The sequence below is a fragment of the Lontra canadensis genome, unplaced genomic scaffold, assembly GCF_010015895.1.
Source record: "Lontra canadensis isolate GAN:19392208 unplaced genomic scaffold, GSC_riverotter_1.0 scaffold135, whole genome shotgun sequence".
Classification (NCBI taxonomy): Eukaryota; Metazoa; Chordata; class Mammalia; order Carnivora; family Mustelidae; genus Lontra; species Lontra canadensis.
This window is the reverse complement of record NW_022631129.1, coordinates 3,313,710-3,339,238: the sequence shown is the minus strand read 5'-3', so window position 1 is coordinate 3,339,238 and position 25,529 is coordinate 3,313,710. Positions and strand designations below refer to the sequence as shown.

The window sequence follows — 25,529 nt, the reverse complement described above, 5'->3', positions numbered from 1 at the left end:
AATTATGGCTCAACTCCATTTACTTCCTCAGGCATTCATGGGGCATGAAGAAGGGTGACATAGGATGTGTCTGCCTGTAGCCATCCTTAAATAAACATCCAATTTACAAACAGCTCTCTTAGATAAAGCACTACTGAGCTGTTCCAGTTGTTGTTTGGGAAAAAAGTAGGTGGAGGAGGTTTTTAGCTATTACTGGGTTTAGCAACTGAATAAAATTAGAAGATGTGAAACATGGAAGTTACTCTTGAGTAACTCAGGAGCTAGGAGCTACACCTAGGCTTTCTCCATTCCACCACCCCAAACATGTACACTCTGCTCTCCAGTTTTCAAATTTTCACCCACTAAAGATACATAAGTATTCACGCATGTTACAATCATCTTCCAAGCACCCTGGCCACTCTACCAGGAGGGTAACGTTCTAGCCTGTGTAGCCACTGCCTCCTTATAACCCAGTATGTGCTCAGATGACAAGAAATGAGCCCGCAGTGCAGCTGCCATACTGATTTCAGGCTTAATTCACACACTGATCTGTACCTGGAATTCTGGGCTCTAGTCTAGGAGACTGAGCAGGCCTGGTTGAGAAAGCCTTGAAGTAAAACCATCCTTAGGAGAACAGGGGACAGGGGGTGGCAGTAGAAGGTGAGCCCCCATTTATTGCCAAACCCTGGAGCACAATCAATGCAGAAGTCAGAAACCTCCAGCACTGGGCCTCAAGAGGCCCCTAAATTCCACCAGCGATCCTGATCTGGGATGATGACAGCACCCCATTTTTAAAAATTGCTATTTTTAATATTTATGTCAGCTCTGTGTCATTCCAAGAAAGATTTGAGGCAGCTCACAAAAAAACACTTCGCACAAAAGAAGGCTTGAAAAAGAAAAAAGGTAAATGAGTAGTGGCTATAGTTAACAATATTGCACTGTATATTTGGAAGTTGCTAAGTGAGTAAATCTTGAAAGTTCTCATCACAAAAAAAGAAAATTATAGCTGTGTGTGCTGATGGATGTTAACTAGACTTATTGTGGTGATCATTTCGCAATATAAACAAATACTGAATCTTTATGTTGTACACCTGAAACTAATATAATACTGTATTCCATTATATCTCAACTTTTTAAAAAGAGTGAAAGAGGAACTTGTGGAAATAAGTGGGAGCAGATGCTGGTAATGATGTCCCAGTGCACTGTAGGTTGGAGGGATGTCAGGCTCAGAAGTCCCTATCAGCTGAAGCAAGGTGGGGAGCTTCCAAGGTGGGGAGCTTCAGCTTGTGGAATTCTGTCTACAAGTGTGGAGAGGCATCTTTGGTTGTCACAGTGACCAAGGGGGATTACATGTTCACTCATGAGTGGGAGGCAAGGATGCCAGCCCCAAAAGGATCCTGTCTAATAAACATCCCACCCAAAATACTGACAGTGCTCATGATGAGATCCATAAGCGTAAAACAAGCCAACCTTTCCAAAGAAGCCTGTCTGGTCTTGAGTCCAGGGCTGCTGCTTCTATGGGAGCTCATGGAGAGATCTCAGTGACAAAGGAAGAAAATCTCCAATGTATGACATTGATTAACACATATGTGACAGAGGAAGAGACTCCCCAGCAGTATCCTTTCTGAAATTCAGGATCTCATTTCCTTGGGCACTATTTAAATCTCCTTCAGTACAGGCCAACAGCAAGACTCCCAGGCATGACTGAAATAGGCAGCCTAGGACAGAGGTGGTGTTAGGAGAATAGGGCTCAGGCTAGCCCAGCTCCCCTCCGGACACTTCTGATCTCTGACAACTCATGCTACTTTCATTACACCTAGATTTGGACCCCTGCATCCTTTATACAAACTGCAGGAGTGAGAGTGAACAGAAGGTTAGAAACCCCTGACAGGGTTTGAATTTTCTGGCCATAAGGCTGTTGGTGAGTGCCAGCAGTCAGACACCACACTTCCTTTCCTACTTCTTACTCCACATCAACTGTATATTCTTTTGAGCCGTGGCTGAGGCTCTCTAAAGAAGAATTCAGATACAGAAGATCTGATGCCAAACTCAGAAACACCCTTGAGGAGAAAACATTCCAGAGCTACACTCTCAGAATAGGGCATTGCTTCTGCTGTGTAGCCATTTAGCAAACTAGAACAACAACTAAATAAATGTCAAGAGTCAGCTGGTCATAAATATTCTTTGTAATTTTAAATACTGTTTTGAGAAACTCAGAAATGTACAGTGGAAATCAGAGTTATAAAATTGAGTCCTGTTCCCCACAGTCATAGGCTGGTCATGGGCTCAGGTGGGTCAGGGGTCCTCTCAGACCCTCAGTTCCACACCTATCGACCAGGAAAAGTGGCCTGGTCTGATGAACTGATGGAGGCGGTGAGGCACAGGGGGCAGAGGGCAGGTGCTCTGACACCTGGAAGTCCAGCATGGGAGGTACCTTATGGACATGGTGCCCAGGATACCCTGGGAGTATCAGGTCACTTACGAGCTCTGAGAAGCCACGGACCACCTGCCTTCGCTTCAGGTTGGTCTCTCCATCCAGGTTGGCAGTCTCAATGTGGCACAGTCCATCAGGGTCACTGGAGGAGAGCAGCAGAATGTCTGCAGGGATGATCTCATTGCAGCGGAGACGCACAAAATCTCCCACTCGGATTTCTTTCCAGAATCGATTCACATATTGCTTTTCCTCCCTGGTAAAGAAACTGCCATTAACAAGACTGGCAGAAGGTCGATCACACCTGAATCTGTGTGATTGGCACATGCAACTCATTTAAAAAAATTTCTATTTTTCCAGTATGTTAAAAATTTCCATAATAAAAAGTATTTAAGAAGGATATTCATAAGGACCCCATATAGTATGACTCCATTTACATGAAACACAGTATAGGTAAATCCATGGACATAGAAGGTAGATCAGTGGTTGCCAGTGACGAGGAGGAAAGGAAATGGGGAGAAACTATTTATTGGGTACAGGTTTCCATTTGATTGAAATGTTCTGGGACTAGGTAGTGGTGGTGGCTGCACAACATTGTAAAAGCACTAAATGGCTCTGAATTATACACTTTCAAATGGTTAAAATGTCCACGCCTAGATATCTACCCCAAAGAATTAAAAGCAAGGACTGATAAAGAGTTTTGTACATCCGTCTTCATAGAAGCACTAGTCATCATAGCCAAATGAGGGAAACAACAACAAATGAGCCGATAAGTAAAATGTCATATAAAGCTATCCTGGGAATATTATTCAGCTGTGAAAAGAAAGGGAATTCTCACACGTGCTACAACATGGATGAATCTTGAAGACATTTTGCTAAGTAGAATATTGTATGAATGCACCGTTATGAAGTAGCTACAACAGCCAAATTCAGAAACAGTAGAACCTGCCTACATCTCACATCCAACAGTTACTACTAACGAATACTTAGATGAAAACAGTATTTGTAGATTTCTTCTTTAGATTTTTTCTACTCTAAAAATATAGGCCAATTAATCCTACAAAGGGTATTTTAAGAGTTCCTTCAAGGCAGTTTTGTCCATTTTTACAAGTAAGTACAGAAACATGACTATCTCAACATGATATGCTATAAAGAAATTTCAGCAAGAAATCCTTTGGGTTATAGTGTTAAGGGGGAAACAAAACAACACCAAAACACATTTCACTTTAACAATTGCCTACTCTTTCCTGCCCAATAAAATGCCTCTCATTGCTTGAGCTCCCAGAGAATCTGAATTCAGACATCAAGTCCAGATCTCAAGGTGGACCAAGGCAGTCACATCTAAATGACTTCTGAACTTTGGAAGAAGTATTGAGAGTTTTACAAATCTATTTAATTCCACACTGTGGATTTGAGGAAACCCAAGGCAAACGTCCAGGAACTCCTAGCCATCAGTTGCCCCAGATGGGAAGAAACAAGTACCCCCTTCCATTTTAAGCCTCTGCTTTCTTGTTCTAATTCAAGACCACCAAACCAATGACATGCAATGCACAGCTTGGCCACCATAAAATAAGACCAACAAAGACAAATCAGGTATAGCTCTGTACTCAAAAATAATACAAGGCAAGACCAAAACACTGGATAGCAACCTTTGGGGACGGTAGAATCAAGCCCTCAAAGTGAGCAAAAATATTCTTCCTGGGCCAACACAACACTCCCCACAAGGCCAGGGTGTTCTTCAAGACTTCTTCAAGAGTTGTGATAAGGTCCCATCAGCCTCCAACTCGAAGTCAGCTGGCCCTGAGATAAGGCACAGAACTGTCAGTCACCTGAGCTTCCTGCTGGCTCAACACCAGTCTGACCTCTTCCCTGTGGACAGATAGCCTTGCTGTGTGACACATGAAACAACATTTAAAAATGTTCCCGTTTCCTTTTCTAAAGGTCAAATCTTGACTTTATGATCACTGCAAGCATCAGCTGCTTAGCCCCTCTTCCTTATCATGACCATTTGTTGAGTCCCACAGAAAGTGTGGAGAAATCTGAAAGAGTCCATCCTCTTCCAGAAGAAAGTTTCCAAAAGCTCAGTCACCATGTAGTCAATAAAGAGAGTAGCATGCACTCAGAGTGGGCGGACAGCCTTCGTTTGTGACAGGAGTTGCCAGGAGACGGTGGTCCCAGACTTGCCCTGGGACAGGCACAGGAAGGTGAGGACAAGGAGAAGAGCAGAGCTGCCTGTGTCCAGTTTATCTTAACTACATTCCATTTATAGAACTCATCGAACATGAAATCAGTTTCCTTCTGCCTTGGAATCTTAAAACATTAGCTTGCCCACTCCATCGGAGCGCTGTTTTTAAAAAGTAACTTACTTTGATGGTGGCCTTGAGCCCCACGGCACCCCTTACAGCCGGCAGTGAGCCTACAGACTGCAAGCACTGGGTCAGGAGATCCCTGCTGACAGTCCGGGTGAGAGGACCCACGTGAGCCATGGGAAGCAAAGGAAGCAGGAGCTCAGTGGCTCCAGGATGCCTGAGTGCTGGCTTCTGTGAAAAGGCCCTGCAGCTCGCAGGAATTCCAGCAGCAGTATGGGTCCTTGAAAACTCAAACCTGGGAGTCATCTGTGAAAGGAGAGCCACATGATGGAACCCCTTCGACACATCAACAGACCAAAGATTCTCCATCATAGACCCACAGTCCCATAGACAATTTCCAGCTGGAACAACCTAGCTGAGTCTGGACCCAACACCAACCCCTGCAATGTCCCTGCTACTTTTCTCTTATCTTTATCATATAATATTATATGTTAAATATATCATCTATACTATACATATACTGTATTATACATTCACATATATATGTATATGTATTACATATTACATATGACACATATGTTATATATGAGAGGCCCTTTTTCTCATGAGGAGGGTATAACACTTATTTTTTCCCAGCAAATGTATTTGGATACAGGGTCTTAAGTTGAAATGAGGTCACAAGGCATGGTGCTAATCCAGTATGACTGATGACCTTTTTTTTTTTTTTTTAAGATTTTATTTTTATTTATTTGTCAGAGAGAGAGAGAACAAGCAGGGGGAGCAGCAGGCAGAGGGAGAAGCAGTCTCCCTGCCAAGTAAGGAGACCAATGCAGGACTCGGATCATGACCTGAGCTGAAGGCAGCCGCTTAACAGACTGAGCCACCCAGGCATTCCTACTGATGCCCTTAGAAGAAGAGGAGACACCAGGGATGCGTGCACAGAGAAGAAAGGCTATGTGTGGTCACAGAGAGAAGACAACCATCTGCAAGCCAAAGAGAAAGGCCTCAAGAGAAACTAATCCTGCCAGCATCATGATCTGGGACTTGCAGACTCCAAAACTGAGAGACAATCGACTTGTTTAAGCCACTTGGTCTGTGGTGCTTTGTTATGGCTGCCTGAGCAGACCCACATCTAGTAACTGCAATTCCCATGACTCTTGCTGGAAGGACCAGCTCCCAGGCCACCATGACAGAGAAGGAGGGGGAGCAGAGGAAGCAGGTAGTGGAGGACATTGCGCCAAGGGATTTATCCATAGGCATGTGTCCCATGCTTCCCCACACATCTGTGCACAGGAAAACACTGCAGAGAAGACAGAAATAAATCTCTCTGACACAATTCTATGTAACACTCACCTCCTAATCACACTCTTCTTCAGGCTTTTCTACACAGCAGGTAAACGATTTAGAACTGCCTTCTATTTCCTCAGGTCAGTATGGACACAGCTCAGGGTGGATAGAATGTGTGACCTCTCCCTCTCCATGGCAAAAATCTCAGGAGTGCACAGTGCCCTGTGGTCTTCCTGCCAACTCCAACCCCAACCAGGCCGAGGCCGGCCTCCTCCAGGAACCTAGTACTCTCCTGAGATACATGGCTTATATTTTTTTACAGTGGCAAGGTTTGACATCTCTAAGTCCTCAATACTCTTGATTCCTTCACAGCAATTAGGAAGTAGTACTATTTAATTTTTTTCCACAGAATGTTTCTCCTAAGGACAGGTGCCAGCCATCCCATGCGCCAATAGGATTCTGAGATGGCCCCAATATCCCCAGCTCAGTCCTGGTGTACACACCCCTGCCAGTCCCCCTGAGTGACGCAGGGACTGTGAATGTGGTGGAAATCATTCCTGCTGATGTAACTAGGGTGACCAATCAGCAGACTGTGAGCCAGTCAACAGAGAGACCATCTGGGTGGATCTGACAGAGCCACAGGACTCCCATAAGTCTCACCCTAAGGCCAGAGACAGGAAGTCAGATGCTGAAAGTGGCCACATGGCCAGGCTGAGAGCACATGGTCTCAGTCCTACCTACTGGAGCTGAATTATACCAAGATCCTACAAGAGCCTGGAAGAGGACCCAAGCCTCAGACAAGACCACAGCCCCAGCCTACACCTCAACTGTAGCCTGGTGAGACTTTGGGCAGAGGACCCAGCCAACCCAGGCCTGCACCCCTGACGCCCAGCAACTAAGTTAATACATCTGCATTCCTCTTTTTGACAAACAAAATCCCATTAGTTTCACATGTATATCATGGTGATTCAATATTTTTATACATTACAAAATGATCCCCATGATATGTGTAATTACCATCTGTCACCACAGAAAGTTATTACAGTATTATTGACTATATTCCCTATGCTGTACATTACATACCCACGACCTATTTCTTTTATAACAGGAAGTTTGTACCTTTTAATCCTCTTCACTGATTTCTCCTGCCACCCAACCCCGCCCCACTCTGGTAACCAATGGTTTATTCTCTGTAACTATGAATCTGTTTCTGGTTTCTGTTTTGTTTTGTTTGTTCATTTGTTTTGTTCTTTAGATTCCACATTTAAGTGAGATCATACAGTATTTGTCTTTCTCTGACTTGTTAACTTAGCATAATACCCTCTAGGTCCATCCACGTTGTTGTAACATTGTTTTTAATTGCTGAGATTGCAAGGATTTGTTGCATAGCAATAAAGAATTAATATGAACAATTTCCATCTTCCACACAGCAGGCACTAGACGCTTCTCCTCCTGGCAGCTCAATCTTCTACAGTGTAACAAACTAAAGATTCTACCTGCAGTTACGCAGTTTTATAACCTGCATACTTAAGGAAAAAACTACTTCACAAGAAAGGAATGCGGAGCAAGACTGGTTAAAATCCAAACGCCCACAAAGTGGAAGCCCATCAGAGGGTATGAGTAACATATTAAAATGTGGGGAAACCCTGGGGCGCCTGGGTGGCTCAGCTGGTTGAGCATCTGATTCTTGATTTTGGCTCAGGTCATAATCTCTGTTCTCAGACGGATCAAGCCCCTAGAATCTCTGTTCTCAAATGGATCAAGCCCACATCAGGCTGCGCACTCAGCGGGGAATCAGCCTGAGGTTCTCTCTCTCTTTCTGCCCCTTCCCCCACTCACCCGTTTTCTCTCTCTCTAAAATAAATCAGTAAAATCTTTAAAATGTGGGGAAACCCTGAAAATGTGCAGTCTTGAAATAGTGGCTATAAATAATTACAAACATGGCACATGATTGCACCACAGGAATGACAACTGGCTCTTCTAATTAGCTGCAAATCCCTGCTCATAATTCCTGAAAGGTCTGAACTCAGATGGCTGAACGAAGATTTCAAAGGTCATAAGTGAAAAAAGTATGATTCTTTTGAAATGAGGGCAAAAAGGGGGAGGTAGATTGATAAAGATGTCTTATATTTAAAAGAACCACATAAGAAGCCATAGACAAAAGAGAGTCTTAAAAAAGTCCTGGCACTGTTTTTGATTTTTGTTTTTGTTTGTTTTCTGTTTTTGTTTTGTTTTGTTTTGTTTTCTGCACCGACCACCTCACTTTGGGGCCTGCTGTTTCCTCAGCTAAACAGTGAGAATGGTACATAGATGATTTTGAAAATCTGTTCTGAGGTTAATGTGAGCCTTTTGAGTATAATAGAGCTCCTCTTCTGGGAAAATCTATTACTAACATTTCATAATTAGTCGTGCTGAGCTTTGCAATTCTCATCTGACCCTTTTTTTTTTTTGGTTCAAAACAACACAATGAGGGGTGAAAGAATAAGGAAACATGAGGATGACGAGTGACCAATTTTATTTAAAGACAAGCAGTCTTTGTTTTAATAAAATTAGAATAAAATTTTAAGATCCCTTAATTGATCATTTTTGGTTATTTAATGTTTAGGCCGAGTTAAACTATTTATTTGTACAAGTTAGGTTTTTAAGGTTCTTTAGTAAATAACTCCTTAAAAGGAGGTAGTTGACTTACAGAATTTACAGGAATTACTTTGAATAGTTGAAAGCATGTTTTCCCTGGAGATCTCTACTACTTTTACAGAGCTCTTCTTCATGAATACGGGTTCAGGATATACTGTTTAAAACACCTTGTTAAGGTTTTATTTTTTGAAAGCATCAGAATCTTCACCCATTGCAGCCTCACTGACCCCTGACCCCTCCAGTGTTTAAGGTGTCTCTGCCATGGTTCAGGGTTTTCAATGATGTATTTATAAATCTCTCCAATGTAGTAAAGGCGGCTCTATTTCATAAAACCAAACAAACTTTGATCAAGTTAAAAAAAAAAGGCTTTGCAAAAAATGAAGGAATCATACTTTCACCTTTAATATGTTGTTTTCCAGGAGATTTTCATTTAGGTTACTGGCTATAATTTTCCCTAACAGTAACAGAGTTTTTTTTGTTTGTTTGTTTGTTTGTTTGTTTGTTTTTAGGTGACAACAGATTCTGAATTTGCCACAACCAGTCAACATCCTTGGTGACCCACGGCCACTCCTTATACAAGGACAGTCACAACAATAATTGGATTATCACTGATCTCCAACCTAGTCTCTGAATTTATGAACGAACTCATTCTGTTTTATTTAAGAGTTCTCCCAGGCTGCAGAAAGAGGCAAACTCACTGCTGGTTCCACACACAAGTTACTCCTCATGTCATGTAATACGACATGATCATTCAAGTTCTGTGACACTGTAATCAACACAGAGTAGCAGTGGCTGTTCAGGACCATGCTGCCCACAGAACACGGGGCCACATGCCTGGAGCTGCCACCTGCCAGCTTCCAGGGCATCTTATAGTTGGGGATGCTTGCCTCTTCTATTTTTGGTATTTGACAAGCTGGATGAAAAGTTCAAAATGCCTGTAACATGTGTAAACATTCGATTTTCTTACCCTTACATTATCTAACAACTTCCTATGGCCATATATTATTGTATACGTTCCCATGTTGTAAAAATGTCAGTTTTAATTCATTGGCAAATTATTTTCACAACAACATATGGGAACCCCACTCCTGCCCTCCCACCATTCACCCCACCCACAACCTGCTCGCCTACTGGAATGTGGGTGGACAGGGTAACAGAGGCACATCTCACTTGCCTCTCATGCTTTCTCTTCTCCTTTAAAAGTGTCTCTCCTCTAACAAGACTAATCCACAAAGGAATACTTTGGGTAGGGATGAGCAAGAAAGAAAGAAAGAAAGAGAAGAGATGCAAGGTTGTGGGTTTTTTTGTTTGTTTGTTTTTAAGGTTTGAGCACTACAGTTTTCAAGTACAATTTAATGCCGAAAGGAAGAACACTTGTTTTGGTTAGGGAATTGGGGGCTGATTCCTAGACAAGGGGATATCTGGATTTAGATCCTCGAGGATGAAAAGAATCTTCTTCCTTTTTTTTTTTTTCTTCTTTTTTAAGTTTTTGAAACTTGAGAGAGAGTACAAATTGGGGGGACAGGCAGAGGGACAAGCAGACTCCCTGCTGAGTGTAGAACACGACATGGGACTGATAGCTGGGCTGGATCCCAGAACCCTGAGATCATGACCTGAGCCAAAGTCAGACACTTAACTGACTGAGCCATTCAGGTACCCCAGGGATGAACAGAATCTTAGCCTAAGCCATACCCCATCCTACCTCAAGAGAACTACTTACACAAAAGGGTGGAATTTAGGCAGAGACTAGAAAGGCAGTACCCAAATCAAAGATAAGGCAGAGTTGAATCAAAAGATGGATCAAAAGAGATCATAAGGGAAGCCTGGGTGGCTCAGTGGGTTAAGCAACTGCCTTTGGCTCAGGTCATGATCTCAGGATTCTGGAATTGAGCCCCACATTGGTCTCTCCGCTAAGCAGGAGTCTGCTTCTCCCTATCACTCTCCCTATCACTCTCCCTATGTGCTCTCTCTCTCTCTCTCTCTCACTATCTCTCTCTCAAATAAATAAGTAAAAATCTTCAGAAAAAAGAAAGAGATCATGAGATTCAGATGGGCATGGAAGTTTGACTATATAATCAATGTGACTGGACACCCACCGTGAATGATTAGATGAAAATGGGCATGTGATAAACAGACATTTCTCCAAAGAAGAAATAAAATGACCAACAGACACATGAAAAAATGTCCAACATCACTCAGCATCAGGGAAATACAAATCAAAACCACAATGAGATACCACCTCACACCAGTGAGAATGACTAAAATTAACAAGTCAGAAAACAACAAATATTGGCAAGGATGCAGAGAAATGAGTTGCAACCACTCTGGAAAACAGTATGAGTTTCCTCAAAAAGTTGAAAATAGATACACTACCAGCAATTTGCACTACTGGGTATTTACCCCAAAGATACAAATGCAGTGATCCAAAGCCATAAAATATGGCTATGCTCTAAACACCCCAATGTTTAGAGCAGCAATGTCCACAATAGCCAAACTATGGAAAGAGTCCAGATGTCAGCCCTCCCACAGATAAAGGGATAAAGAAGATCTGGCATATATATACACAATGGTATATTACTCAGCCATCAAAAAAATGAAACCTTGCCATTTGTAACAACATGGATGGAACCAGAGGTTGTCATGCTAAGCAAAATAAGTCAGAGAAAGACAAACATGATAAGATTTCACTCATATGTGGAATTTAAGAAACAAAACAGATGAACATAGGGGAAGGGAGGGAAAAATAAAATAAGACAAAATCAAAGAGGAGGACAAACCATAAAAGTCTCTTAATCATAGGAAACAAATTAAGGGTTCCTGGAGAGGTGGTGGTGAGGGGACGGAATAACTGGGTGACGGACATTAAGGAAGGCACGTGATGTAATGAGCTCTGAGTATTATATAAGACTGATGAATCACCGAGCTCTACCTCTGAAACTAATAATAAGCTATATGTTAATTGAATATAAATGAATGAATGAATTGGCATGTGTAGCTAGAATGTGGATGTTACTGACCTTAGCCAGAAGTGGGTCCACTGTGGGAAGGAACAGAGTCCAATTGTGATCTCTTTGACAGCTTCAAAGACAAAGGCAAATAAAGATAGGAACTTGGAGTTCATGGCATGGAGGTGACCAGTCCCCTACTGTAGATACCATCACTGAGATTACCAGAGATATCACCTTCTATTATCTTTTTTTCTTTTTTACACCTTCTACTATCTTTATAGAAGGAAATAGTGATGAGGGTTGAAAATGGGGACCATGAGGGGTAGGTAAGCGATGAGTTAGGGAAGCCAGAATGGTAGCTGGACAGGAATCCAGAGTGCCATGCCTTCCATTGCCATATTTTCATTTTTTTTAAAAGGCAACATTTTGGCACAGACCTGAAATGGCATATCCACTAAGATCAAAGGTCGCCTTTCCAAACAGTCCTGGTACTTTGTCACCGTTCAGACTTATTCACCACTGGAGCCCATTTCATGCGAAGTTCAAGTGAGAGTTCAGTCTTTGGAAAGACTAAGAGATGTTGTCTAGAAATGGACCTCCTGTCTTAGGACAAGGCTTTCAGCTAACGCCAGTTAGAGTTCTAGACACCAAACCCTGTCAGTTTTGAGCCATCATTATCTTAATAATAACAAAAGAACAATAAATACAACTTCCCTCAACATCACTCATTATGAACCAGGAAATGTGTAGAGCGTTTTATATCCTTTATCTCAGTGAGTCCTCACATAATCCTAACATTATATTCCCATTTACAGATATAGAAACAGAGGTGGAATGACCTACCCAAAGTCACAAGCCAGGAAAACAGACAAAGGACCAGGGACCATGAATCCTCCCAGACACCTGGTTTTGAAAGTACATCTGATCTGGTGGCTTAAAAGAGGAACAACTAAAACTCCTAAAGGAGTTGACTGGTGAAAACTTTGCAAAATTCCAAGCCAAAAACCTGTATTTTTTCCTTTTAAATTATGCAGCCCAGATACCAATGTGGTCTGAAAATAAAATACAGCTAGGCTTGAATAAGAGTGGAAAGGCAGACAGTTCCAGGCCCATGCAGTATTTGACACAGACACAGAATAACAAATCTCCGTCCATTGCCTAAACACCTGCCTATTTGCAAACAACCAGAACAGCAATGGTTAGAAGTCACAAAATTGTGGTCTCTGCTACAAACTGGGAAGTGCACCCTTAAATGGGCCTTGGAAGATTGAGAGATGAGCTTGTCACTAACTGAGACCACTTGTGGCCAAGAGCCTCTGAGCTTTGGCACCCTGAAGGACACCACCCACCTTGGGCCTCTGACTGGGGAGACCCCTCTGGGACTGAAGGGCAGTCGGTGGGTTGTCACTGAGGCAGGAGAACAGTTTTTTCACATGGCGTCAGAATGACCTGATGGCTTTGACAAGTGCTCCCAACTTGGGTTGGGCACATGTGGCCCTGTGGGAGACAAGGCTCAGACCAAACTGCTCATCTTCAAATACAGCAGCTCCCCTGGCACAGGCATCTTACAGGTCACTTCTGTGCAAAGCTGCCCCACCCTTTCCTGAAAACTCCCTCCCCCAGAGAATATTTATAAACAATCTAAGCAGCTAGCTCTGGAATGATCAATAAAGACAGATGATGTCTCACATCTGGCCAGTGCTCCCACTGAGGGTTAGAAGCCCCAGCACAGGGACTTTCTTGCCAAATTAATGACTCACCTTCTACTAAGAGGTGCAGGGGAAAGAGAGGGCTTGGGGTTCTGGAGCCTGAACTTTAGCACCTCAGGTTCCTGGTCTATAAATGGAGGTCTGTCTTCCCACAAAAACTGTTCACACCTAACCCCCAGCAGCCTTCATTCTGGTCCCATAGGCTTTCTGCTCTCCAGGTGGACATTAGACTATCCCCAGGGACCTCTGAAAATAGACCACAGTCTCTATTTTGACATCCTTTCCTTTTTTTTTTTTTTTGGCATGATTTTTTCCTACTATTATTTTTGAAGCAAGTGTCTGATTTTGACTAATAAAATCAGAAATACTACAAGTGACCAACAAATTAAACCTTACATTTGATTCATGGTTTGGACTTACAGCGAGAGCTGCTATTTTGTTTTCTTAACTTAGAAGGTATAGTTATTCACAGCAGTTAAGGGAAACAGAGTACCCAGATGGGTAGAAACATATTGAAAATTATATTACATGCTTAACATCATTCTATACTGTTTCATTGGCACAGAGCAATTAATCCCTGTAAAAAGAAAGTTCTTTTCTAAACATCAAATTGATTTTGGCATGTCAGCTTGTCACACACATTTCCTGTTGGTAAAACATTCCATGGTGGGGACAGGCATGTTGTAACTAAAGTTGTGTTTCATTTACTAAACCAACAAAACAAGAATTGGTAGAAATTTCTGGAAGCTTTGTGTCTTACAGACAAGAGAGGTGAATGTATCATCTCTTGAATAGTTCAAGGTTGAACTTCAAGGCTCAAAGGTAAAGTATCTAGAAAGGCCTACAGAACACACCTTTAAGAAAAAGGAAGACCACAGATGAACTGAACATGTCAACCAACTAGACTGAGGCCTCCCCAGCCTGGGCAGGATTTAGAACTCCCGGGGCCAAGGAAAGGGAGAGCTGCATAACACATTTTAAGCAAACAGAATGAAGGAGAAACAAGGACACAGCGAGGCAAGCCCTAAATGGGAGGTTCACGGCAAGAGATCCAAGAACCTCGTAGAATAATCATCAGTGCCAAGCCCTAATGCCTTGGGGATAAAAAAATCCTTCATGGAATTTATTTTTCACATTGTAAACAAATGAAGGCATGTGTGCAGAACACACAGAGAGAGACAGAGACGGGAAATTCTCACAGCACTTTAAAAAGATCCATTGAGACTCTAAAATTACCCCAAATTCAATAAACCCTCAGTACACAACAGGCAGAAGTAGCAAGTCCAAAATGAGAGACAGTGGCTTTAAAGCAGGGGTTCTCAACCTCAGCACAAATGGTATTTGGGCCAGTTAATTCTTTATCATAGAGGGCTGGCCATCTCGCTTTGCAGCAACCCTGGTCTCCACCCAAGAAACGGCAGCAGTGTGTCTCTCCCCACAAGCTGTCACAGCCAGATATGGCTCCAGATGTTGCCAAATGCCTCCTGGGGGATGAAATCATCCCAGGTTGAGAAGCATTGCTTCGAAGCACCTGGGACAAACATTCTGGAAATGGATTATTAAGTAAATATTAAAAGGCCCAACATATTTTAAAAATCATATACATGAGAACTCAGCACTGAAACAGAAATGGCAAAATCTGCTGCAGGAACTTGACCCAAATATGTTGTGCAACATCCAGAATGTGTCTTCTTTCTACCCTAAATTGAAACATCTGCTCCTCTGGTGAGACACACTAATGGCTTCTGAAAGTCAGAGGCAATGAGAGAAGATACTTGGGAGTGATTTTTCTGCAGTGAATCTTGTGATAGCAAAGTTACCAAAAGTACGGTAGTTTAACCCATATGCATCAAATGTATTTTCTGAAAATACATTTATTATCTTATTCCAGATATCTCCTAAAAGCTACATGTACAGTAAGAAATGCTCCAGATGTGTGTAGAAGCACACGTGTGCATGGAGGAGACTGCACAAATGAGTCAAGATGAAGAAAAATATTGACGCCTTTGAGATAAAGTCAGAAAGTGCTGAAGGCTGCCCTCACAGAACTCTCCCATATAAAAAGGACTTCAGGCTTCTTTAGAATGAAGATGAGAGAGAAGCATTTTCTCAGCCTACACTGTACTATGCTGGGACCACACAATTATTTGCTGCAATGCAATACTGCCTATCCAGAATAAACAGTTTTTCCTAGGAAATGTACTAGCTTGTGACTGCAAAAATGATACCTTAAAAAAAGATCACTTAGAAACCCCCTGGTGAGTTTCAACATAAAACTTTTTTTTTTTTTGGACAAATAATTTCTACTGCAGTCTTTCCTGAATTTCATGGGACATTCCCAAAATAGCTCCACAGACATCAAGACCAAGGGATCAGATTAATCATCTCAATAATAACACTATCACTGCCATTCGAGCACGTAATAAACACTTCGGGGACACTTTAAGTTGTCAAGGTAATTTCTTCTACATTAATTCACTTGTTGGTATGATATTTTCACAAAATGGGCAGAAGTAATATGATACACATTCTTGCAGGCAATGCCCTAAAGCTGAGAGAGGTCCTGTGTTTTTAATAATTTTTCCGAAAAGATTGCAACAATTCACATTTCTCCACTGGTATCTAAGAGTACCAGCCCCCTTACTTCTGTAAGCAATAGCTGCTTCTTTCTCTCTTTAAAATCTCCCTGCCAGTTTGATAGGCAGGACAGGACACTTTAGCTTCCTATCTGCATCTCCCTGTCTCTCAGGCCAACTGACTTGTTCTTCTGGGAACTGACGCCTATGTTCCCCTCATTTTTTCCTATTGTATTTTTTGCTTCCTTCTTGACAACTTCATTGTGAGAAATTTCATGTTAAAAATATTAATCTCTTTTCTGTTTTCTGCCTTGAAAACATTTTTTTCTCTCAAGAATTATGGTTTTATAATGTTTATTTTGTGGCATATTTTGTCATAGAACAGTTAAAATTTTTATTTAGTTAAATACGCCTGGCCTTTCTAGGCCTGGCTAAGAAAGTCTCCTGTGCCCCTGGTCTGTAACTGTAGCTTCCTTCTTTTTTCTTTTCTTTTCTTTTTTTTTTTTTTTTTTTTTGAGGGGGGGCAATGGGGAAGAGTACAGCGTTCTCTTCATATTTCAATGTTCAGACCAACTGATACTCATTGTTATAAGGCACAGCCAAAGGGTCCAATGTTGTTTCCTCCACATAGTCGATTGTATAAACACTATTTATTAAATAATCGTTTTCCCAAGGAACTTAAATAGCTACTTTAAAATTCTCACAGACAATATCATTTACTGGAAGGTTTATCTATCATGTTCAGGCAATCAGCTTGTCATTTTTCATGTCCACTGTGGTACCACTGGTTAGATGGCACAGTATATATCAGATCAGCTCCAGCACTGGGTGCCCCTCTCTGGAGAAAAGAAGCCCCAGGGCAGCCGGCCCAGCAACTGGCGTGACTGCTGGGTGGGTTCCTGTCCTTACTCTGCAGGGCACCTGTGAGCCATGTACACTTTATGCTGTAGCCCTGGTTCTGCTAACTGGTACAAAGTCCTTTCTTCATCTTTTAAAACATGTCTTGGCTACCCTGGAGCATTATACACTTTTAATCAGTTTTATTCAATTCCAAGAGAGCATTCTAGGCAGAATCGTACCACACACAGGCATATTCTTGGGAGAACTGGGATTATGACAGCATTCACTCTCCCACCCAGGGACCCTGGAAGCTTTTCATTGCCTAGTGCTTGCTGACATCCTTCAGAAAGGTACTACACTTTTCTTCAGGAAGGGTTTGAGCCTTTCTTTTCAAATTTATTCTGAGGTATTTTACAGTTTTTGTTCCTATTTTCACTAGCTGATCGTCCCCACTTCCCTTCGTGGTATGCTCAGTGCCTTCAACTACTGTGAGCAGTTCTTCTTTGTGTGGCTACCAGTCTCCCCACCCTTCTGCTGGATTTCTCTTGTTCAGACCATCTTCCTCTCTCTGGTAGCCAGGTCCTTTTGGTGGAATGCTTACCATACTTGGTTAGCACACCTTGGTTCTGCTCTGCTTTCTAAAGTGATGGCAGGTCCCCTCCTGTGGAAGGTGAAGTAGCTCCCCAGCTCAGTGGGGTTCCTTCACCCAGCCCTCCCTGGCAATCTCTTCCAGTCCCAAGAGCAAGAAAGATACCAGGGACCAGGGCATCTGGTTACCCTTGCATGCACTGACAGTCACCTTCCTCACTGAAGGGAAAAGACTTCTGTCGGCCCAGGTGTTTTCCAAGATACTCTGCTCTGTGGGGACCTACCTCAGGACTCTCCCATGGTGTTCTCCCGTGCTCGCAGCCCATAGTGGGAAAGCTATACCAGTGCTCCCCAGGACCCAGATGGACTCAAGACTGCTCCAGATGCAAGGAGACGTAGGCCCCAGGGGGTTGCGAGGTTGTAGGGGGAAAGGGTTTGTATGCAGGCCACCATTTCCCCAGAGTCCCCTGCTTCCTCTGAATCAGAACTTGAAGGGGAAAAGGTTTTATTGATGACAAGATCCCTCCCTCTCATTTGATATTCTGAAGGGACTAAAAACCAGAGAAGCAGAAGAGTTTTCTTACTCAATGGCCATGACATACTGGGTGTGTGTAGCCCAAACTGTCTCTCAGTGCAACTCTGGGAAATCTTCCTGAGGCTTACTGAATGTCCTTTACCTCCAGATCAGTCCCTGACCCACACAACCCTGGGTTTCTCCCTCCTACACAGAACTAGAAATCAGGCAAGCAACTTTTCTTTATATTAAGCATTTCTAAGAGAATCAGTATAATAACATTTCTCCAAAACATATTACAAATGTCTTTCAATTATGACAGGCCACAAAGCATAGTCCGTGAAAGACCTCAAAATAAGCACTGCTCTTCTTGGAGACATACCTCCTTGAACAGAAGGAATATTAAAGTATGGATCAAACTAGGCTATGATGACATAATTCCTTTGGTTGCAGTTTGTGTGGTGACATAAGACACCTTTGGGATTCACAGCTTGAGAGCCAAATCCCAATACTTCTAGTAAAGCCGTAATGGCAGCAGTAACCTGCGGAAAATGATTTCACCCAATAATTTTCTGACAACGATCAACAATGCTGGAATTTAGAAGGAATGGTGAGCTCTTTGTTTTCTGCCTTGGGTAAAAATATGGTAAGACTGGCCACGCTGATCGTCCCCTGCACACCATGCAAGCCAGTCCCCACGAAGGCCTCTGCAGAGTCACTATTTCTATCCCTTTTCTGCAGTGCTCCTGAGGAGGTGACATTCCCATCTTAAGGATGAAGATACTGAGTGGGCCAGATGGCGTGAAGTCAGTGTTCCAAAGCTCACAAGGAGAAGTCAGGAGACCTACTCCAAAACTAAAGTAACCCTCACTTTCTAATTTTAGATTATTAGGGGGGAAAATGCTGAGAAATGGGAATTGCTAAACTCTGTATGTTTTTGCCAGTCTTTATTTAGAAAAAAACAAAACAGGAGCTCCTGGGTGGCTCAGTTGGTTAAGTGTCTGACTCTGTTTTGGTTCAGGTCATGATCTCAGGATTGTGAGATCGAGCCCTGCATTGGGCTCCATGCTAGGCATGGAGCCTGCTTGGGATTCTATCTCTCCCTCTGCCCCTTCCCCTCCACTCCATGCCCCAAGCAAGCTCACTCATGCTTTCTCTCTCTCTCTCAAAAACAAACAAACAAAACAAAACAAAACAAAAAAGATAACTCAATTGAGAAAGAAACAAAACAAAATATTTCTCTTCCCTTCTTTGGAAAATTGAGCAGGATACAAATGGTTACATACAAAGTGCCTTCTGTCACTTCACAAATACACAAAGATAAGAAGCATGTCCCTCTGAGGAACTGCATCAGCCAGGAGTTTCCCACCAATCAGAACCAAATCAGTCGTACACCTGAGCCCACCCCACAAGGCAGATGACTGTCACACAGGTCGACAATTGGGAAAGATCTATGCCAACCTCTTATCTCTGGTCTAATTTGAACACGGAATTGTAATTTTAAATACGGAAATATTGACGACTTTGGGCCTTTTCTTCAGTCTACAGAGATAAGGAATAACAGACTCTTCCCTCAATCCACCCTAGTGATTTGGGACTGAAAAGAATTGTGAACAAGAACAAAATATCTTTTTTTTTTAAGAACAAAATATCATTGTAATGCTTTTGGACTTCTGCTTATGTCTTTAAGAATCCAAATGCCACTGAATTAGATTTATGATTTTGGCTTCAGCAATGTGCTGTTATCCATATCGCTCCTGTTATTAGTAGTATGTATTTTCCTGAATTGCACTAGATAAGAACTAAAATTACTGCCTAAAAATATTTCTGTAGAAATTTTATTCCTTAACCCTGGATTTCATGTGTCATGAAATCCACTGGGAAAAATGTGACCTGTGCAAAGTTTGTTTTACACCAACAAATATGAGCCCAGCACTGCTATACATCCTTCCTCTACACTGCCATGGTTCTGTCATGACCCAGGATGCACATGCACAGCAGTGCCCAGATACCTGAAGCTCCCACAGCGGGGTGCTGGCTAGGGAGTTTAAGAGGTGCCTCTGTTGGTGCACAAATTCAGTGCCAAGAGTCATCAGAGAGCAGTCATCCTCTTTCATAATGTGGCATCTTTCCACTGGGGGATGTAATAGATCCATCCACAGGTAATCCCATGGCCAAGCAGACATCCTGGGAATGGTCTGGACAGGTGTTCTCTGTCTGCAACCTGCCTGGTATTCCCCTGGGATGGGCCAACTGGACTGCAGGACAACAAGTCCCTGGGCAGAGGACAGGAGTAACAATAATTTGAACGTCCCTCTCCCTCTTTCGGCAGCTTCGGGAACTTTAATATGTTGGATATGTTATTTTTCCGAAGAAAGAATTCACAAACCACAGACCTTTGTGTATAGGACTCCTCAGTGGCAAGACAAAAGGTTCTGACCCCAGCCCCCTCCACTCCTTCTCCTATCGCCCCCTTCCCCTCCTCCACTCTGTGGGCAAGGAGGGGTGCCTGAGGACAGCACATGGTGGCTCCCTGCTCCCTCATCCCTGTCTTCCCTGGATGCCTTCCAGGACTCTGCTCCCTTGAACTCAAATCTATCTCTGACTTCTCTATTTTGGGCTACTTTTTTTTTTTTTTTCCTTTTAAATCACAGACTCAGTCCTGATGGAGATGGGATGCCTTCTGAAGAGTGGGCAAGTTTTCAGACCCCCTCCAGCGGGGACGGCCCCCAGAATGGGCAGTCCCACAGCTGCTGATGCTCCCCCTCCCCTGGGGCCAGGGCTTAGCCTCTTCTCCACTCTGAGCCAGGGAAAGGACAGAGACCACAGCACAGACCAGAGGCACCACCCTGATTTCACCCTTAGCCAAGGTTCCACATCCTCCAGGAAAATACATGGAATTAGGCAGAACACGAGTCACACAGAGAGACCACGCTCACCATAGTAAAAACTTTTCTGACAACACAGCTAAATTTAAGACTTCTGTGACTATTACAAAAGGGTTCTTAAGCTTCTTCAAAACTTAACCCTTGCATGGATTCTTAAGGCAACAAAGCTGGGATATGGACTTTGTTAATGGCCAAGAAAGAACCTCATATGTCTCCCATCTGCCTTCTCCCTTTAATGTGTTGTTATTACCTCCTAGCACCTCTGACATCTGACACTCTTCTGGTGATGACAGTCCTATTCTAGTTGGGAGAACCAGACTCCACAGCCAACTAAATCAAAGTATCTTGGAGGCAAAGAAGTGTTCTTGAGGTGCCAAGTGCAGCCTGCGTTTTGTGATTCAAAAGCCTGGATTTGAAGTTAGGGCGGCTCCCATCCCTGAGGCCAGGACTGAGGCCTGCAGTCCCCTGCTGCCAGAACAGCTCCAACAGATACCCCCCAAGGCCCAGGAAACACTGTCGTGCAGGTCACTTGTCACAGAAAAGGGGCCAAGCACCACACTTTCACACGGATAACAGAATGTACATGTGAAATCACAATGACTCTTGGAATGTGTCTGGTAGGGGAAGGATTAAGAGCACCTAGCACAACCTGTCTCTGGACACCCTAGCAAATGACCAAGGACACAACAGAAGGCACCACAGAAGAAGATTCAAATCCACAAGAGAAAAACCAGGCTCTTTTCTCTTTCCTGTAAAGCGCCAGATTCCAATCCAGTGAAACAGCTTCCAGGTCTCCACTGCTGGAGTCGACTGGTTGACGCGCAAACAATGAGCAAAAAACCCAAACTATCTTCAGACCATGGGAGCAAAACCCGATTGTGTGGGAGCTGCCTGAACACTCTAGTCCGCCGTCCCCTTCCCCCCTCCTCAGAAATGCACACGGTGCCACCAACACGTGGACAAGCCAGATAAAGCGAGCCCACCTGGAGTCCCCAGTAATGCAAACTCAGCCTCATTTAGTGGGGAAAGGCCTGTCCGGCAGCCCACTCTGGAACAGGCCCTCGGGCTTCCCACCCATCCTAATGAAATCCACTTTAGTTCAAACACCAATACCCAGAGTCTTGGAGTTAGGCAACTCTTTCTTATTGTTTTATTCTTCAGTTTTAGTACCAGTATTTCATCAACACCAGAGACTGTGCTTTCACAGAGGTAAAATCTGTGCATTTAATATATTCTTGGTGTTAGAGTAACTAGCTGACTTCACTATTCTTATGTTATACTGGATTAGAGCTTCAGCTGCAGGCCAAGGGTTGGTGAGTCACTCTGGGTGAAGGGAAATATGTTTCCTTTTAGGAAACTAACTTGAAGACAAGAAAACCCTTTGGATGACAGTGCACAGTCCCCAGGAACATGGAGCTGTATTAGGGGATTATCCCACTTGTGCTCACCCACGTGCTATCATGTATAAACTAGGATTTGAGGAGGCTACTCAGCCAGCAGCTCCCCAGCCCCCAAGGCAGGAGCCCAGGCGTGGTGGATGGGGGTGTCTGGGTGACCCTCAGCCGCACCTGGGCACACAACACAAGACAAGTGAGCTGAGGAGTCCAGGGCATAGCCAGTCATGTCTCTGAGCCTCAGCAACCCTGTTAAGTGAGGACATTGTGGGTGGTGGGGAGTGGGTGTGACAGCATCGTGGGTGGTGGAGAGTGGGTGTGTAATGTGCGTAAGCATAATGTCTGTAATGTGAGCAGCACTGAGCTCGGTCTGTACTCAGGGCTGTCAGGAATGCATCTCAGGTGCAAGCTTCTGGCAGAAGGTGCAAGTACTCAGCCTTGAAATGCTGATTCTTATTCATGTCCTGGGCAGCCAACATCTGGATTTCAATTTGCTCATTTTGGTAAAATTGTTCCATCTGTCATTGAATACCTTGCTTTAAGGAAAAATACACAGCCCAGTACTTTCTAAAGTACCTGGTCCTGACACCACTGCAAATAAGGCTTATCTGGCCAGCTGTCCTTTCCCACCAATTAGCAGGAAGGGCAACACCGTCCACCTTGGGGAATCCCCCACACTAATCTCTGATCCCTAAGGTGTCTGCCAGAACACAAAAGCCACTGTAGTGACAAATCTCCTATGTTAGGGATTCATCACTGATCCATCCATCACTGATAACTGATCCAGGCCGGTGAGCACCTAGCCACCTACCCTAGGCCAAAGGCTCCCAGTATTCCAAAGGGAAGGATCTCATCTACATGTTTACATCAACACAGGGAATATGCACACCACATGACGAGGCCACGCGGCCTACTTAGGTTCAGTACCACATACAAAGCCATCTTTGTTCACCAGAGAGACTTTTTTAAATTATTTTCCTGTTTTAAGTCAGTAAAACGTTGCTTTGGGGCCAAGACATTATTTGGAACTCTCTGTCTGGATGCTTTTCTTCTTAGAACAGAACAGAAATTGGGCAAAGTGCACTGTGGAAACACTGGCGTATGCCCATCCCCATAGTACAGACTGTGTTGTCTTAACATTGCGAACACAGAATTGGGCTTCCTCTTTGAAAACTGAGATGAACACAGTGATAAATGTCAAGGCAGATTCTCCCAGTCCTAAGAAGCTCTCTCCTTGCAATCTAGGGCTACATGGACAGTCTACTGAGTCATGTCAATAATCTTAGGAACCTGTTTCCTAGGGCTGCTCTAACAGATTGCCACAAACTCAATAGCTTAAAACCATACAAATTTACTATCTTACAGTTCTGGAGGTCAGAATCCCAATATAGGTCTCACTGAGCTAAAATCAAGGGATTAGCAGGGCTATGTCCCTTTCTGGAGATTCCAGGGGAGAATCTGTTTCCTTGCCTCCTCCAGTTTCTAAGAGGCTGCCCACATTCCTTGGCTCATGGCCTCTTCTTCCATTTTCAAAGCCAACAGTGGAGGCCAAGTCTTTCCTACTGAGTGACCATCTTTCTGGTTCTCTCATTCTTTCTTCTACCTTATGGACTTCTGTGATTATATTGGGCTTACCTAGAAAATCCAAAAGAATCTCCTTATTTTAAGGTTATGAGAGTTTAGCCACTTCAATTCTACTTTGCCATAGAACCTAAAATATTCACAGGTTTTGAGGATTAGATGATAGACATATTTTGGGAGGTCATTATGTTGCCTGAAATAAATCATAAGCCAAAATTTGGTACATAAAACTGCATTGTACATATGCGGAGAGTGTGGGTAATATTCAGTAGGGCATGCCATTTTAGGGATTTCACCCAGAACTGTTTCTACCTGGTGCTCACATGACCAAGGGAACTTTGTGAGGTGGGATAATTCCTGATAAGGCAAAGCCAGGTCTCAAGAATACATCTACATCTGACCTCCTGGACACAGCAATCTCAGGAGTCTGAAGGGAAGCAAATCGTTAGTAAGAACACAGTTAGGTAATAACACTGTAGGCCACACTAGTTTCCTTCCCTCCCAGTCTACCATGTTGCCCCCTCTGACACCTGAATTACACTTTACCATCTAGGCTCCTTTCTCTCATCCATTCGTGTAAAGGTCTGTTGGCTCTGCAGGGCACATGCTGGGTGCTAAGGACACCCGAGGTGCTAAGCAAGGTGGGCCTGCCCACGTCCCCTTCCGTCTGGGCGTCTGTACATTTCCTCTGCTTCCTGGCCACAAGGACTGTGTCTCTAGAGCAATCCACCCACTCTATCAAGGGTTCTTCCAAGAATCAAAATAAGCATTCTGAATTTCTCTGTCTTTGTGAGCCCCTATGAACCAGGGTTTAGTCCCAGTGTAGCTGGCTTTATCCTCAGGCAGGCTAAATCCAGTCCCCATTCACAAACGCCTTTGTCACCAGCACCTGTTCCATAAGGATATACATTCTTAAAACTCCAAAGCATGTTGCCTTCCTGTTGGTACTGGCAAGATAGCTCACATTAGACACACCAGCAGGTGAACAGAATAGTGGATTCAGAAAACCGGAGACTAAAGCTCACTCAGCTCTGACCACTCAGGGCAGCTCCCAAACCTCATAGGCCTTGGCTTCTTGGCATATGGGATGGGAGCAGCAGCTCTCCTCCCAGACTCAGGCACCAGCTACAAGCTGCTGGTCTGTCTTTACAATGCTCTGCCCCCAAGACACACGAGTGTGTATGTGTGTGTATATCTATATTAGGGGCTGTGTGTGTAACACATGCACACGTAGTTACACACAGATAAAGGATAATTAACAGAGAGGCAAGAAAATAGAGCAGAAAGTGCATGAGACCTAAAATAAACAGCAAGTTCAAGTTCATCTCTGCTATCCACTGTGTACATGTGCCTGGATACACCATCCAGCTTCTGGGAACGTGAGCATCAAGTCATCTTATCTGTAAAATAAGGCTAATGATGCAAAGCAAGTTGCCTCTCAGACCTGTTCTTGAGAATCAAATCAGAATTTTCATAGCACACATTAGGTATTTGTTGAATATTTAATATTCAAATAAATAGTTCTTGAATAGTTGAATAAATAAATGTGAAATTTCTTTTAAAATTATAAAACATTACAGAAATATTAGGAATTTTAAGTATTGGCTTTTTAGATTTGCTTCAATTATAATACATCCCGGGTAGGTAGAAGCTCTTGGTTTAGAAATAGAAAGGCAAGGATGGAGAAAATAGAAAGGCAAGGATGGAGGAAAAGTAAAAAAAGGCACCAGGGTAGCTCCGTCAGGTAAGCGTTCAACTTTTGATTTCAGCTCAGGTCATGATCTCAGGGTCCTGAGATCAAGACTTGCCACAGGTTCAGCAGGGGGTCAACTTGAGATTGTCTCCTTT

The 25,529-nt window shown here is 43.3% G+C and overlaps 1 protein-coding gene across 2 annotated transcripts in view; it reads right to left on the bottom strand.

Annotated features, from left to right (window-relative positions):
* Window positions 1–25,529, bottom strand: part of ATP10A (ATPase phospholipid transporting 10A (putative)) — a 194,686-nt gene that overhangs the window by 111,172 nt on the left and 57,985 nt on the right. For both annotated transcript variants that reach the window (XM_032843114.1, XM_032843115.1), the window contains one exon: window positions 2,462–2,666. In XM_032843114.1, coding sequence (XP_032699005.1) covers window positions 2,462–2,666 — 205 coding nt within the window. The remainder of the gene's footprint in view (window positions 1–2,461; window positions 2,667–25,529) is intronic.